General features: G+C 46.2%; 1 protein-coding gene across 1 annotated transcript in view; it reads right to left on the reverse strand.

The window, feature by feature from the left end:
- The window catches only part of CERS3 (ceramide synthase 3), a 351,845-nt gene that overhangs the window by 120,860 nt on the left and 213,928 nt on the right, over positions 1-17,057 (reverse strand). Inside the window, exon 3 of the mRNA XM_086958063.1 lies at positions 12,533-12,651. Coding sequence (XP_086814189.1) covers positions 12,533-12,651 — 119 coding nt within the window. The remainder of the gene's footprint in view (positions 1-12,532; positions 12,652-17,057) is intronic.

The raw sequence follows: 17,057 nt of genomic DNA on the forward strand, positions 1-17,057 counted from the left end.
CTAAACTTTGGCCCTATACCCACCTAAACCCGCTCCATCTTTCTTAAAGTCACCATTTGAAGTAGTCACCTAATCAGAGTAATAAACTTCTTCCATGTACCTTTTTTCACTGCTAAATCTGTCATTAATATCCGCTACTTACCTTGATCGAACAATGGAAATATGTAGCTTCCACATTTACCTCCCGAAAGGGGTTACATTCTGAAATGTCCTTAGTCCATACAGTGTTCAATGTTATAGCTGAAAGCGGAGTTATTTCCAGTGACCAAATGCAGCAAAAAAAAAACCTGCCCTTCACTATACTATGAACATTGCTTCTCCTCAGTCCTTACAAACTAACTTCTAGCCTTGTATCCCTCATTAACTGTCCACACTCCTTACACCTGGGAGAAAAATCACTTTGAGCAGAGTATCCATATTTTAAATTGTCATCAGAGCTTGATCTGAAATAGTGCCCTAGGAATCTGCCTATCCAGACCCATCATCCTGTCTCCCTGCTAAAATGTTGGAGGACTCCATGACGGGAAGTAACTAAGACTTACTTAAAATGTTCAGGCTAGTAAATTCTCCAGTTGACTTGCTCTTCCAAACTCCATTTACCAGTACCATCATCATTTCAAACCCCATATTTTGTGGAAGTCTCTTCCACCGTCGCTACTAGACAGAACATCGCTCTTCAAGATGTTGCCTTGCTTCTTGAACATCCTTCAGAATTCACCCGACTCCGTCTCTGCGTCATACTTCAGAATGGTGGAAAGTGCACAGAGAACGTTGCTCTGGGGAAATAGTCCACCAAGAATGTATTTCCCCAAACTAGTAAAAGGCTGGTATGATGGGGGAATCGGGCTACGGAATATTAAAAAGTACTACCCGGCGGCATAACTAGCTGCCATTAACTATTGCGTATACTCACCGCAGAATGATCCGGGATATACTATGGATAGGTGGCTCTTGTTCAGGTGTGGCATACGGTACACAGGAGTATGGGATGGGCAAAGACCAAAACACTGGCCACCCCTTTGGGAAAGGGGGAGGTAAAACCCTTTGAGACTCTTCAGCAGGATCATGACTGGCGGAAACGGAGAGGTTCGGGTATCTACAGGTACGACATGCCTTGCAGACCTCGATCTCGATGGGAAAGACCCCCCTGAGGCCTTGCCTCTCGAGGATAAGCTTCTGGATGAGTATGCCAAGAAAAGCAATTTCCCGGACTTACTCAAAACTGATCATTAACCTGATGCTCTTCCACACGCAACTCCGTGAAAAATGGGAGAGGGACTTGTTGGGGCTGGAGGAGGAGGACTGGCAGGAAGCACTGCCCTCGCCAAAGAAGGTAGCAATATCCTCTACATTAAAATTGGTGCAGTTGAAAATATTGCACAGAATATACATCATGGGCCAGCTCTGACCAAGATGGGATATAGAGAAGACCAGTTGCATAAGACAGGGTGGCCGGGAGGGCACATTCTTCCATATTATATGGGAATACCCATTCACTAGTAGGTACTGGAGTGATGTCGTCCTGTGCATGGGGGAGGTACTGGGAGAGAGAATAATACAAAGGGCCAAACGTAGTTTGCTAAACATATGGGAACCAATCAATTTGGGTAGCAAAGAGAGAACATGGGTGACGCTAGGTCACATGGTCGCTTAGAGAAACATAGCAAGGAAATGGGGGCCACAAGATGTTCCGAGAGTGATGGACTGGAAAAACAACATGGACTGGTACATGTTCAGGGAGAAAACAGTATATGTATCTAGGGGGTACCCGAGAGAAAGTGGATGCAAATATTTGGTAAATGGAATGTATACCGGGGGGGATATATGTGTATCGCCCAGATTACCGTCGCAATTCTCCCCAGACGAACCAGAACCTTAACATGCAGGAGAAATCTAGCCAAGAGAGGTGTTATTTATTGAATCAACCCATGTGTTCCACATCAATGGTTACTGTGACTCTAGGTCTACAGTACCTGTAGAAATCTGTACTGTTTATTGTAACCAATAAAAAGGATTACTTTTTTTTTAAAAAACATATTTCGGTGCTACCTGTGAAGTGTATAGACCTTTGCTTTCTCCTTACCTTAGGGCGACTCTTCCTCACCAGCTAATCAAATATATTGTTTTCTAGTCAAGATAGCCACTCCAAATTTGTGTGTTTATTGTCCTGAGCAGTTTTAGTTATTATCGTTCCATTCTTGCGCAATGGAAGGAAGAGGATGTTGCAGAGAAAACCCTCCCTCTCTAGCTCGGATAAAGACCACACTACCTTCCGCTCGACCCATGAACAGTTTTACAATTATTATCCCCAACCTCACCCTCACCCTCGCAGGCCTGAATCTCCTCTGGGCATGGTGTTCCCCATAGGATTCTACTCTACTACTACTTCTCTTTTACCCTGATCTCTATATCATCCACTGTCCCATACCGCCCTATCATCCCATCACTTCCCATACACCGACTGCATGATCTTACACACACCCGCAAACAATTACTGCAGCCTCCCATCCTGCATCTCCTCTATGCCAACTGGGGCTTTCTGTCTTCCAGTCTCACCTTCCAGACCAGACAGTAAATCTCTCTGGACCATGTAATGTATAGGCATTTATATAGCGCACTACTTACCCGGAGGGTCCCAAGGCGCTTCGACCGCTGCGAAACCCTTTCTGGCTTCCCTGAGAGATGGTCCCTTAATGGGTATCTCCAGGGTGAGACCAGGCATCCCCAGCGGTCTGGTGGGGCAGTTAGTGAAGATGAGGCAAGCTAATGCCCAGAGTTGCCGAGTGTGATCGCTGATCAGAGTGGGCACCGAGGCGAGAGAATTATCGAGTCCGCTGACCCTGGTCCAGAAACCTGCCGCGCCGGGTATCGAACCCTGGTCCCGGGCCGTCCTCTGCTCTCGGGTCTGCCGCCTCTAACCAGTGAGCCACACTACTTCACTGGACCATGGACCCCAACCTTGCTAGAACTGACGAAGACCTACTACTTGCCCTAAACGCACCTGGTCATCACCTCTTATCTACTGCCCTGCTTCACAAGCTAGCAGCTACGAAGTCCATATTTATATCTCATGGCCATCATAAAACTGACCTGTCTCATGGCGCGCCCTGCACAAATCCCAGACTACAACGTGACCCTGCCCAGATGTGGCCATCATCAAATGATCAATCACACCATTCACCCAAAGTTCTCGAGTGAAGAGACTGCCTTGTTTTCCCGGGATCCACCTAATCGCCTGGGATGGGCTAAGGTCACATAGGGTTAAAGAATTTTCATAGATAAATGAACAAATCGTCCAAAAGCACCCAGCATCCTGAATCTTCCTGGTCCTCCAATCTGCAGCTTTGAAGAAAACACCCTTTTAACGTCTCACAGGCAGAGACATGAGTTATTTGCAAATAAAAATTAAACATCTGGAGATTACCTTTAATAATAATACAGTTACAGAACGTGGTAATGAAAATCGTGCAAGTGTATTTAAATGTGTATTTATTTTAATTAGCTATTAATTAAAGGAGTGTTTGTTTTAATAAGTAAGCCATCTGAAAAAGCATCCGTATCGCCAGGCTGACAAGTTTTCCATCTCTGGTGACACCCGGTACACCTGGATCATGAACACTGTTAGACTGGAGACAGATTGAAAAATAGAAAAGCACAAGGCACCCCTGGCCTTCTCCATGTATGCACCCAGGACTACCAACAACATCTCTCCATCCATCAGGACTGCCACCCACCCCGCTCCAGCTTAGCAAAGAGCAAAAGAATGGAAGACATGCCTCTCTAGAGAGCACAACATCCCGAAGCAGTAAGAGTCCACTTGACCTTTAGATACCAGCTTCTCCTCCAATCAGACGTTGACTATTCTTTGCCTTTGACCCTGTACAGTGCTCTGCTACCTTTTGGCTAGCTTCACAATATATACATACATACCTACATACATACATACATAGAAACAGTTGAGTGGCTGTAGACATAAGTAAATATGCCTCGCCTCCAACGGCACGTCTTGAGTCCCATGAACAGAGCCTATGGGAAGCAAAAAAGAGAAGACTGCCAAACTGCAGGGCGGACCACACTCACCATCATCAATCTCTGCTACGCGACTGGCCACTTTATTGCAACGATTGAACATCGCTTTATAGGTTCCAATTACAGCATACATTATTCAAAAAAGATGCACTTAGTCACTTTATATTATCACTTTCCAGCCGCAACTGATGGATGCGGAGAGGCTAGCGGCAATGGAGCGCAGAGCTCTTCCATCACTGATGCTGGCAGTCTGGATTCATACTGGGGAGGGGGAAATGAAGAGCTCGACTTTCAACCAGACTGCATTACAGGCACTATAGAGAGACCGGCTGCCCTGAGGGTCGAGTACAGACCACAGTACATTGGCTCTCAGAATGTAGGATATTCCCCATTTCCTTTACTCTTCGCTCACCTGTAATTTTTAGGCCTATCACCATTCACTGTAGTAAATAACAGATTATCCTATGGTACTGTATGGTAGCTCAGCACTAACATATTAAGGGCCCGATTCACAAAGGGCCTCCACACAAGCCGCAGCTCGTGAAGGTAAGAGCGGTGACGAAGGAGGGGTGGCCTTGGTGGGGCAGGGGGGATTTCAACAGACGACGAGGAGGGAAAAGTAATTATTTAATTTTCCCTTGTGGTGGTCTGTCGAATACCCCCCCAACCCGGCCCCACCGCTCTTACCTTCACAGGCCGCAGCTGCTCTGCACTCATTGTGGAGGCCACACAGTCGTTGCGGGAGCCCACACTTGTGGCGGGGACTCTGCTCTGCAGTTACTCATTGCGGAGGTCCTGCCATGAGTGCACCCCCCGCCACGAGTGCGGTTCCCCCAGTCACGAGTGCGCCCTCCTGCCAGGAGTGCGGCCCCTCCGCCACGAGTGACACTCAGCACCATAGTGTGATTATTGTCTAAAGTATATAAAGAAAGAAAGGCTAAATAGTGTCCGCCATGAACTGAAGCTGTGCACTACATCGGTGTGGCGCGACCAGTGAAAATCGTACTGTTTGATGGTGGACCCTTACGGCAAGGAGAGAAGTGAAGGAACGGCCAGTGACCGGAGGGCAACAAATGTTCATAAAAGCTGCATAAAATATAAATTGAAGGTTTCCATTTGTAGCATGGAACCGCGGTATGAAGGGAGTGCGTACCCCCGATAAAAAGTATTTGCTTTGACCTTGATAGCTAGGATAAGACTCCAGATTGTGTACCCTTGTCCTGAGGAAGCCTAGAGAAATTGTGGGCTGAAACGTGACTGTGTTGACAGATATATGAAGAGTCCAATTATTTTTTATCTGGTTTTAGATTATAGGCGCACATAAGTGAAAGAGAGAGGTGTGATACCTCTTGCGCGAAGAGGACTACCTCGGAATGCATCACTCAGATTGAGGAGTGTACATTAGTATGTGTAATTATGAAGGTATTGTATATGTTGTAAATATTATGTACATGTCCAGTTGTTGCAATAATAATTTGTGTTTGACTTTTATGTCTTTGTTGATGTCTTATATATATTATGTTTGATGTCTATTTCATGTAGAATTAATTTTTGTACCAGAGTCCAGACAAATAATGTGTATCTAACAAAATTAATATTTTTGAACTCAAAATATTGAAAACGTCAGGGATATTAATGGTGCCTTGAACGAAAATAAATGAGTGATTGATCCCTCCATACTTTTTTCCTTTGTACATCCTGTAGATGTTTTATGCCCAGGTATAGGAGGGTCATTTGGGTATACCTGTTTGTATTATGTACTGAAGCTGTGACCTACAAATCACAATACTCGGAATAAAAAAACCGCCATCTTATTGTTTCAGGATGTTTGGAAGGAACATGGCGTTCGTCTCGTTCCTCTAAGTAGAAACATACATTTGATATCCATAAAGCATATGGAGGGAGGTACTGAACACCATTTGTTATGGTATTTACATTACATCATCTTGGCATCCAGACAAATTTAAGGTACCTCAGACATGATGAGGGACGAAAACCAAAGTGGGAAAGTAGGAGTCCCGAAGAACGAGATTTGGTCGAACTTGAAGTTGTTACAGTGACTTACTGGAACAGTAATGTATTTACTTAGAAGGTGGGCCTATAGCCATCTCCATACGCGGTTCCACAACTGAGCCATAGAATACCATGGCGCCGATCTACAGATTGACAGAATGTGTGTTCCTGAGGACTGAAGTACTCATCGGGAATTAGCAGTGCCAGCGTCAGGCAGGAGAGTTAAGGGCTGCAGGGGTGCGCAGAGTCGTGGGGTGCGCATGATTGGTGGTAGATCCACAGCGCTTAGGGAATCAGAAGAAAGATCATTAGTTTCATCCTCAGTAAAGAAATGAAACTGTTTTCGTGTAACATCAAACATTGTAAAATAAACAGATTCCAGATGTTGGCGAGACTGTGGGGTCTGAATGTGTTGCTTATGCAAGGTGCCCAATTGTCACCGCAGGGACCTGAACTCTTCCACTCATGGCGGAATAGGCGCAGTGTGGTACACGCCAAACAGGAGGGGTTATTCTGTGTACTTTCTTTTACTGTAAACAAGGTTCAAGATGACCAAGATCAAAGCTGAGCTTGAAACTGGGGATCTGGTATGGCAAGAGTTTCGTCATACATTTTGATTCACAACAGTCCACCTTGGAAGCTAGGTACGGTTTCTCATGAAAGCAAAGCAGTACATATCGCATTAAGAGACTCCTGCTCTTGCAATCAGGGACAAGTTGCAAACCCAAAAGTGCAACCCAGCAAATACAGGTAGTGTGAAGGTACATGTCCTTCCCAAAGAATCGCTCGAACATAGCCAGTCTTTGGTTGTCCGTCTCCTGTGAGAAGGTGATGCCACCAGGGAAGAGGAAGCATCAGAAGGGATGCTAAAGAGGACTTCTTGTTTAATGTGACAGTAGTTCAGGTAGACAACACTTCGGTGTAACACTAAAATCAGGTCCTGCCATAAGTACCACACAGGCAAGACGGAGCATCAGGAAGCGGACGACAGCACACTCCGCCAAGTGAGGTGGTGAATGATTGTCTTGATCTGTTCAACTCCAACTGCGGGTGTTTAAAACTCGGCATCAGAGGTATCAAAACTTTTATAAAAACAGATGTGAAGTAGTCTGTCCCGGGGGCTTTGTTCTGAGCTGCTTATAGCGGAGATGGCTTCAGCAACATGTATAGGTTCTTCAAGGGGGAGGGCTGGCTCAGACGCAAGCCTTGAGATTCACGTGTTTTGCAGACACTTCTCCATCTCAGAGGCGGAGATCTCCTCCTGAGAGGAGAGATCCTTGTAGAACCACCGGAATGATTCCGCTTTCTCCTGTTCAGAATGCTGAAGTATCCCTTCCTTATTTTGCACATGTAATTCTATGATGAACCTGTTTTGCTCTTAGTTTGCAGGCTAACGATTTGCCGCTCCACTGCTGCCAACGAAATACCGTTGTTTGGTCTTCAGGAGTATGTATTCTGCTTCACCCATGTCCGATGCTTTCAGTTGGGCCCTCGCAGCCACCACTTTTCCCCATATTTTCTGGGAATGTGTTTTCTTATGCACATTCTCAAGCTCTACCAGTTGAGCCTCCAAGTTACACCACTTATCTATTCTCGATTGTATCTCGCTGTTTGCGAGACAGTTTCTACAAACTACCTTTACTTTGATAAATATATTGCCAACATCCTTGATGACAACAATGTCATTCACCATCGATATGCAATACAATCCAGCATTCCTCAGTCTCGGTCCTTTAGAAGGATAAAGGTCTCTTGGGGACTGCACAGTCATCATATTGGGGCGTGATCAGAATGAGACGTGTCCACTAGCTGTAGCCTTGTTCGGGAGCCACTCTTACCAGGAAAGTGATCGATACAAGCCTAGGTTTCATGTTCAGCAGAGGAATGGGTGGAGTCATTGGTGGTGGAATGTTGCCCTTCCGATGTAACAGAGATGCCCAATTGCTTTAGACAGGAGAGTGTGTCCGGTGGAAAAGCACTCATTTGGCCTACTTGTGTTTGGATTGACCTGTGTCATGTCGTATCCATCACTACATTTAGGTCTCCTCCAATCATAAAGTCTCCTTGAGCCTCATGGAGGGTCTCCTCCAGAGCTTTTTGGAGACCGGACTATGTGGTTACTTTAAGAGCATATAGTCAAACCATAGTGTCAAGGTGATGACCTTGCCAGACTATGACGAACATCCTACTATTTCTCTACCCCACTACCTGATCATTTCACCCTGCAAGTCCTTGCTAAGGTGATTAGCCATCCCGTCTGTTTTATTGGGGCCTGCTGCAAAAACCTGCCGGGGAATCATTTGGTTTGTTTTAGGGATGCAATCTGCATTTTCTTGCCATTCAAAAACGAGACGGAATGGGTGGCCCCATTTGTACTCGATCTGTTGAATTCTAAGGAAGTCTAACACAGGGAGGATCTGCCTTCTTTTTTGTGGCGTTATGGGGTACACTCTTTGAAAGAAAAGAATGGCTTCCCATCTCAGGAGAACTCTTATTTATGCCCGGCGGCTATCATGATCTCCTCCCTTTATGCAGAAATGCACTCATGTTGGAATGTCTGGCAGATGGGTTGCTCCCGAGGAGGGCCTGGTGGTTCTGTGGTTTCTATCCAACAGAATATTCTTGGTCTGGCTCGTTCAGTAAGATCTTAAACACTAAGAACCAAGGACTAAGTCTGATATTTGTGACTGTCCCCTCCTGCTCCGCTACCTTTTCCTCATCTCTAGTGGTCAGGATGTTGGCGGCAGCTTTCGCAATGCCCGTTTTTAGTTGTGGGGTTTTAATTGCAAGTCCTTGACTGATTGCTCCCACTTTGATTTTGCTCTTGCACTCAGCGGGACCAGACGCCTGAATCCGTTAACTTCTTATCAGGTCCAACTTGGAGGTACCAGGGGCTACTCTTGATAGAGCCTTGGCCTAAAACCTGTCCTGCCTCTATCCACAGGAACCAGGGGCCTCAGGACACCACTATTCGCCATGGGGAGTGTCTCCAGCCAACAGTGCACTAGTCTGTCAAACAGGAGGCCTCTTGTAGTTTCTGAATACGGCTTTACACTCTGTGTATTTCACTCTCTTCTTGTGCTTGGAGACTTTGTCGATCCACAGGGCCTCCACTTGGATCGCCCTGCTCAACCTCAGGCTGTCCATTCTGTGCACTCTGCCCCCACTCGCTACTCCCCAGCCGCAACGCCAGTATCTCAGAAGCTGGGCCTTGGGTGCACCAGTTATCATAGCAATGCTCGGTATACAGTGTGCCTGTAGCAAGGTTCTGCCACTGTGGCGACCCACTCTTATGTCTCTGCTATGAGGGCTTCCATCTTAGGGAGCCACACGTTCCCTCCCAGCTCCAAAGCTCATATGAAACTGCCTCTCCTGGGGCAATTCTACCAGTAACTGAGAGGGTGGGGCACCTGCCAACCTGAAATGCAGCCACAGGGTTTAGTGGATTGGTCCGAGATCAAGCCGATCAGCGCAAGCCGAAGCAGAGCATAGGAAACTGCTTCCTACTCATCCACCATCTTAGCCACACCCTCAACTCTTCACTTTAAAAACAAGCATTGGAAATGCAATAGGTCTCGCAGTAGTAAAGTTTGAGCTATAGGTGTTATTTATTTTTTTGTTTTTTATTTATGTGTTTTTTCTAAATAGCTAAATTAATAGCTTTCTTCTTTACAAAGCCAATAGTTATAATTTTTGTAAATGTGACACCTCTAGCATTTGTAAAGCAACATGTTTTGTATTAACGGGACTTATATGTGACTTATATGTATCGATATAAAAAAAATCAATGGCTTTAAAAAACAAATAATAATTAATACGTAAATAAAATGGATTTTATTTTATATTGCCAATAGCTTAAAGTTTATTAAATATATTTAGTGAAGATGCTGTGGTTGCGCTGGGTGAGGGTGAGTGAGGGGTTGAGGGTGAGTGAGGGGTTGAGGGTGAGTGAGGGTGAGGGGTTGAGGGTGAGTGAGGGTGAGGGGTTGAGGGTGAGTGAGGGTGAGAGGTTGAGGGTGGGTGAGGGTGGGTGAGTGAGGGTGGGTGAGGGTGGGTGAGGGTGGGTGAGGGTGGGTGAGGGTGGGTGAGGGTGGGTGAGGGTGGGTGAGGGTGGGTGAGGGGGAGTGAGGGGGAGTGAGGGGGAGTGAGGGTGAGTGAGGGTGAGTGAGGGTGAGTGAGGGTGAGTGAGGGTGAGTGAGGGTGAGTGAGGGTGAGTGAGGGTGAGTGAGGGTGAGTGAGGGTGAGTGAGGGTGAGTGAGGGTGAGTGAGGGTGAGTGAGGGTGAGTGAGGGTGAGTGAGGGTGGGTGAGGGTGGGTGAGGGTGAGTGAGGGTGGGTGAGGGTGAGTGAGGGTGGGTGAGGGTGGGTGAGGGTGAGTGAGGGTGGGTGAGGGTGGGTGAGGGTGAGGGTGGGTGAGGGTGAGGGTGGGTGAGGGTGGGTGAGGGTGGGTGAGGGTGAGGGTGAGTGAGGGTGAGGGGTTGAGGGTGAGTGAGGGTGAGGGGTTGATGGTGAGTGAGGGTGAGGGGTTGATGGTGAGTGAGGGTGAGGGGTTGAGGGTGAGTGAGGGTGAGGGTGAGTGAGGGTGGGTTTGAAAAGTCCTACGTACATCTCCTATTGTTGACCATCCTCACAATAATTCGGTACTTCAATCACATGCCGACTAACACTATGAAGATAGGGAACTTACAGTTACTCGCGCAAGTGAAATCCCGATAAATGTTGGAGGGCGGACAGTCAGACTTGCACGTGCGTATTCGACAGTTTTACCAGCAATAAACAAGCATGACCTGCTGTAAAAATACGACGAAAAACTAACAACATTCTAAAAGGACGGCTACTGGTTAGATATCCAAATTAGCTAATTCCGAACTGGACACCGAGAAGATTGTAATCCGTTCTTTATGTCTACCTTGGTGATTCCTCCTTTGTTTCGCTTCGGGCGGAAGTTTTAGAACGTGTACCGGAAGTAATCCATTGTTTCGTTGACCCCCCTCATACACCGCATCAGGTAGGAGGAGCATTTTTTGTAGGGGAAGTTAAATTGGAAGGTATCCGAGCTTATGCTAATATAAACATGCCGATGTAAAAGCTGATCTCAATAGATGCCCCTCCAAAAATATCCCCGTTCAAGCTTCGTGACACGACTCGCAGCGTTTTCTAGCAGAGTAGCTCCTTTGTGACTCCTTGTCACCCGAACACTTTTTCCACTCTTGGGATTTGATACTAGTAAGCCGGTTGCACTAATACATCTGAACGTTATTACTGGTAAAAAAAAGCCCATAACTGGGAAAACAGAGTCTTGATGACATGTTCAGCCTAAGATTTAAGTATGTGACCTAAGTCCTGCCAACACTGATTTTTGGCTGCACACAGCTAATGTTTTTCCTAATTGGAACGGGACTTTATTTTACCTTTCTGTCACATTTGTTTAAAGGTAGTGGTGTATAATGTAAAATATCCTACCTATTGAGAGGGAATTCAATTCTCGTCTTGTCTCGAACAGACGGCGGGCAGGGGAGGGGGCGGAGCGGGGAGGGGGTGTGAAAGCAGCAGGGGCCTGGAGTGCGGCTGAGGGAACTGATGTGCACGCGCTTTTAAGCTCAATGCGCATGCGCATTGAGCTTAAAAGTCACGGGCACTGCAAGGAATCGCCACGATTCCTTGCAAGTTGGATAAAGAGTGGATAAGCCCCCATAGTCTCGCTTGCTCGATGCGCATGCGCATCGACAGGCGAGACCTAAAAAAGATACAGTACAACATTTTCATTGTGTATGTTCACTCAAAGTACAAGACAGTACAGTGCACAGGCTGCCTATGCCTGTCTGAACGGAGCACACACAGTGTGCAGACAGGGCAATGCTAACAGTCTGTCTGGGTGACTGATTATGTAAAGCAAATGGTATTTATATGGAGAAAAGCAAACCTTTTGAGTTTTTCAGGGTTTATTAACAGCAGACAATGTAGGCTCTACAACAGTGTTACCTCTACAACAGTGTTACTCCAAGTACAGCCTGTGGGCCGTTTGTGGCCCTCTTGACCTTTACATGTGGTGCCCTTGATGGACAGATGCACGAGCTGCTGTCTAGTTGCTGAGCACTAATCTTCAGAATTAAATAAAAAAAAATAAACAGGCAAATATTTATTACCTGCAAATAAATGGTTGCCCGCTTAACATCCTTACACAATCCATGACCCAGTACCACCACCGAGCAGGCATCAGTGCAGCGGTCGGTCACACCACAGCCCATACTTTGCGGCCCCTGGGCAAATGTTTGCGAGTACCCATGCTCTCCAAGCTACCGACTCACTGCACCCTCGAAGTGAGTACATTGTAAGTTCTAAAACAGCGTGTTCAGTTTAAATACCAAATACACTACACCGTGATTCCACAGATCCCCAATTATTAGAGCTTGTGTGTCACATGTAGGCTTTCTCTACTGTGTAGAACATCTTTGTACTTCAGACAACCAGCACTGGGGCAGCCTCACTCACCAGGACTCCTGGAATTTCTTGAGTACACTGGGCCGGTCCTGGTTCCGCCTCCTCCTGAACCACCTTTCCACCTGCAGCTCGGTGAGGTTGCTCTTTTTTGCCAAGCCGTAGATCTCATGCTGTAAAGGAAAAGAATATCCATGTTACAGCTGGTAAAAGAGTGGCACAATAGCTCCTTTATTGTGTATCTCCAACACATGTTCAACCTCTGAAAGGACAGCCTTGCCCTGGCGTGCCTAATGTGGAAAAAATGAGCTTTACAACAATGTGCTTCAGTTTCATTGTGTATAAATACATTTTACAATAAAAGTCAGGAGTAAAAAAAAAAATACAAGACCATACTTCTAAAAAGAAAGAAGGAATGGAAAAATCTCCAAGCCAATGTAGGCCTTGGTGTTTGTGTAAGGTCAAAGTCATAACTTTGACGTCATCGCATCCACTGAAGAAATGGAATTGCTCTACACAAGTTCACTCCGTCTGAGAACCCAAGGATGAGGACACCTGCTCTGTGACATATACATGAAAAAAATGGAAATGCAGGTCTATATTTTGGCCAACTCGAATTTAATGTAGAAGATTACAGGTTACACACTGTGGGTGATGGGTTTGGAGCGTGAAGCAAAAAGCGCTTTCAAACTTAATGAGCAGCAGTGTTATGCATCATTTGGAGCCTTGATGGACACAAGGTGACGTCAGCACTTACAGCATACATGAGGTGAAAAGCACGTACTTCCCGGACCCTCCCTATGTCCTCAGATGGAATAACCTCGCACGGTAGCTGCTTGAATAGGCAGGTTTAGACAATAGTAGATGGAGAAACGGGGCTGCGGTGAATGCATCCCACTGATTAGTGGCGGAACTTCCCCTCTTCCTGCCTTACTTCGACTGAACTTCATCCGACTTGTTACCATGTGGTAGTCGCTTCCTCCTGGGGCTCTGCCAGCAGGTTAGACATGGCCCCTGAGCTGCTTTGGCAACAGAAAGTTTAGAATATCCTCAGGATGTGGGTGCAAGGGCAAGTCAGGCCAGTGAATTGCACCACTCGGTAGCCAGAAATACCCAACATAGCATGCAAGGCTTTCACTGCTGCGGCACCCACAAAGAGGCAGGCATGAGCAGTACAAGTCATTAGCTATGCAAAGCCTACAAAGTATTTGTGACCGGTGTGAACGACTATATAGTAAAGCACATTATGCAACCACGATGGCCAACTGGTTATTTTAACCCCACTCTAGAGTGCATCTCAACCCTTCAATACCTTTCTTACCTGCGTGTAAAACTTAAGATAGATACCCCCTTTACTTACTGCTTGCAGAGTGGTGTAAATACTTAAAAAGGAACAGACTGCCCTTTTGCGTTTACAGATGTAATTTAAAGTTATTGCCAGCACATCAGGGAATATAGGTCTCGGGCCCAAGATCCAATGGGGTCTAAAAGTGGAAATTGGCGGCCAATATTACCTCATAGATTAAGGCAGTAGGGTGGTTAGCAGCTGCCCACAAACTCCCTTACCCCCAAGTGTCACACTGTGTTCCTCTGCTCAGTAGAAACAGCCGGTATACTAGTGGCCGCCCCGGCTGCTCCTTCGCTCCCCTTTCCAGGCCGGCTTCACCCCGGCTTCCACCATCATGCACAACATCTGCTCTGCCTCATCTGGAAAAGAACGCCCCTCAATGTCTCCAGCACTCTTTGCAGCTACAGTGCCGTCATCAAACTGATTTAAGGTTTTAATCTTTACGTGCAGATAATCATGACAGGATTTTACTTCATCCGCAAACGGCCTCCAACGGTCACTTGGAACATTGGCCCGTCAAGAGTTCCATAAAGGTAATGTGAGGGAACACTCAAATGACCATATAAGGAAACACCTAAGAGCCTGGCAGGAGAGAGGAAAGAAGGGGAAGAAAAGTCCGAAAGATGGACAAGGGAAAGGAGTAGAAACAAAACGTAACAGGCGAGGAAGGCAATATATCAAGTAAGCCAGCTTGGTTTCGATGCTAAAACGGGAGGACCAATGCGGCACAAAAAATGACACTAAGAAAACACAGGGGCGATAGTCATGCGCTGGTATAGGTTTAGGAGGTAACAATACCTTATGCAATGGAGACATGAATCTGTTAGCCAAAGAACATGTCCTGGTCGAGCATAAAACCTGCTAATATGATGTTGGGCTCCCAGTGTTCTACCTAGGGTTCTAATAAACTGTACACCACGGTAAATCCTTTATTTGTAGATTATGAAGACATCCTTGGAGATTCACACAATCCAAACTCCTCAGCTCTGACTTCATACTGCCTCCCACTGCGGTGGCCATGCCTGAAGACCCCTGGCATGGGAGCACCTGACCTTTGAGCTACATTGCAAAAGCTTTAATCTAATGCTGGTCCTCTCTTCCAGAGCCATTGCCCTAATCCCTAGAGGGATAAAAGGTGGAGGCAGAATTCTGTAGATAAGCAAATGGCAAAAGTGAAAAATTAAATCCTAAAGGAGATCCCCTCCCAGTATCCTCTCAAAGGAAGTGAATAATATGAAAGATCCTAAGCAATGCGGCCATCTTGGAGCGTGAATATAATGGGCTACATGGTTGGTGGTCTTTACGATACATGCAGAACCGTTTGCATCAAGTGCGCTCAGCCACACCTTCATTAATTGCTTTCTTTAGGTTTCTTTCAAAGCGCTGAAGGTGATGGGGGTTCCAAAGGGTCATATTGGTTCAGTTCTTTTCTTCTCTGGTTGAATTTACGTAGAATAAGGTGCAGTCAGTTCTGTGGCTTAAAGGATTGGCCGGCTGCAAACACCGATGAGAAAAGCCTCCATAGAGATTGATAGCATGAAGTGCACCAGTACAGGACCAACAGGTTATGCAGACTAGTCTTGGGCAATGCTCATAGTAAGCGGTCTTGCAATCAATCTGTGTGACAGGAAGAACAAGGGCTGGCTGAAATGCCTCTAATAAGTACATTATTTGACAAATTCTCAAAAACACCTGGCAGTAAGTCCAAACCTCCCCCATTAGCTACAGCTCTAACTAAGACAATTAAGGATGTTTTAATCTGTTTAGCCAGTAGCTGCATAACATTTTGATACTTTGAAACATTGCATTATTTGAGTCTGATTCTACCCTGGCCTGCTACAGAGAATATGGATTAGAATAATCATGATTATAACACTACCAAATGCAAAAAAAAGTAAAAAGAATGATGCATTAGACTATTAGTGAGAATTCTATATTACGCATTTCTCAGATCTGCGGAGGTATGTACAATTTTTCTTCCATCCTTTTGGACAGCCCACATTACTGGGCGGCGGACGGATGGACATAGCTTCGAGGTTTGTATAGTTGATGTGCCTTCCCCCTTCCTAGAGGAAAGATACACTTCTTGTACACGCATTTGTTGTTGCCTGGTAAGGATGGTATGACAACACTTTGCTGGGTAACTGTCGAGAGGAACGCGTCGTTGACAGAGTACTAGCTAAACCCTTTACGGGACTTAGTCGCTTAGTGAAACTTTACTAGGCTCAGCGGCATAACAAACCCTCATCAACGAGAAAGTACACAGAAACTCAGTGCAAAAGTGGTTAGTGAATCATGCATTAGTATTATTAGGACTATGGATAAATTGCATATACATATTTCTTTAAGAAAAACAGGGTCAGTTATCAGATATCAATCAATCATTTGTAAAAGCGCAGCGCTATCACTCCTAGGGTATCGGGGTGCTGAGGGTGCCATGACTCCTTCGATAATCCAGGTCCCGAGTAGCTTTCTGAAGTCCACCATGGAGAATGCCGTCCGGAGGTGGACTCTCCAGGACTTGGCGGCAATGTAAAAGAATGAACAGCCCCAGCTGCGGCAGATGTGGGGAGTGTGTGCGAGGGTGAATGAGGCGCAGCACAGGTGTCTTGCGGGCAGGTGGAAGTTCAGTTGATGGTTGATGTAGGATGGTCCTTGACCGTGTAGAGCTTTGTATGCATGGGTTAGAAATTTGTACTGGCATTTCTTCTGGATTGGGAGCTAGTGGAAGTTTCTGAGGTGAGGTGTGATGTGGTTCAGTTTGGGGAGGTCCAGGAGGAGTCTGGCTGCGGTGTTCTGTACGGTGTGGAATTTTCTGAGGTGCTAAGTGGAAATTCCCGCATAGAGGGCGATGCTGTACATGAGCGGCAATTGGGGAGGGCCTGCGTGACTGTCTTTCTGGTGTTGATTAATATCCATCTGAAGATTCTACAGGGCATGCCAAGGGGTATGGAAGCAGGAGGAGGCAACTGCGTTGACATGTCGGTTCATGGTCAGTTGGCTGTTGAGGATGATGCTGAGGTTGCGTGCATTGTCTAATAATGTGGGTGTTGGTCCAAGTCCTGCTGGTCAGCAGCTATGGTCCTATACGGCGGAGCTTTTCCTGAAGACTAGTACTTCTGTTTTGTCGGACTTGACTTGGAAGAAGTTGTCTCTCAACAAATTGGCTACATTGGTCATGGCGCTGCAAAAGTTGGTTTTGGCGAGATAGTCGGTGAGCGAGAGGATAAT

This window comes from Lissotriton vulgaris, chromosome 2_1 (assembly GCF_964263255.1).
Source record: "Lissotriton vulgaris chromosome 2_1, aLisVul1.2, whole genome shotgun sequence".
Classification (NCBI taxonomy): Eukaryota; Metazoa; Chordata; class Amphibia; order Caudata; family Salamandridae; genus Lissotriton; species Lissotriton vulgaris.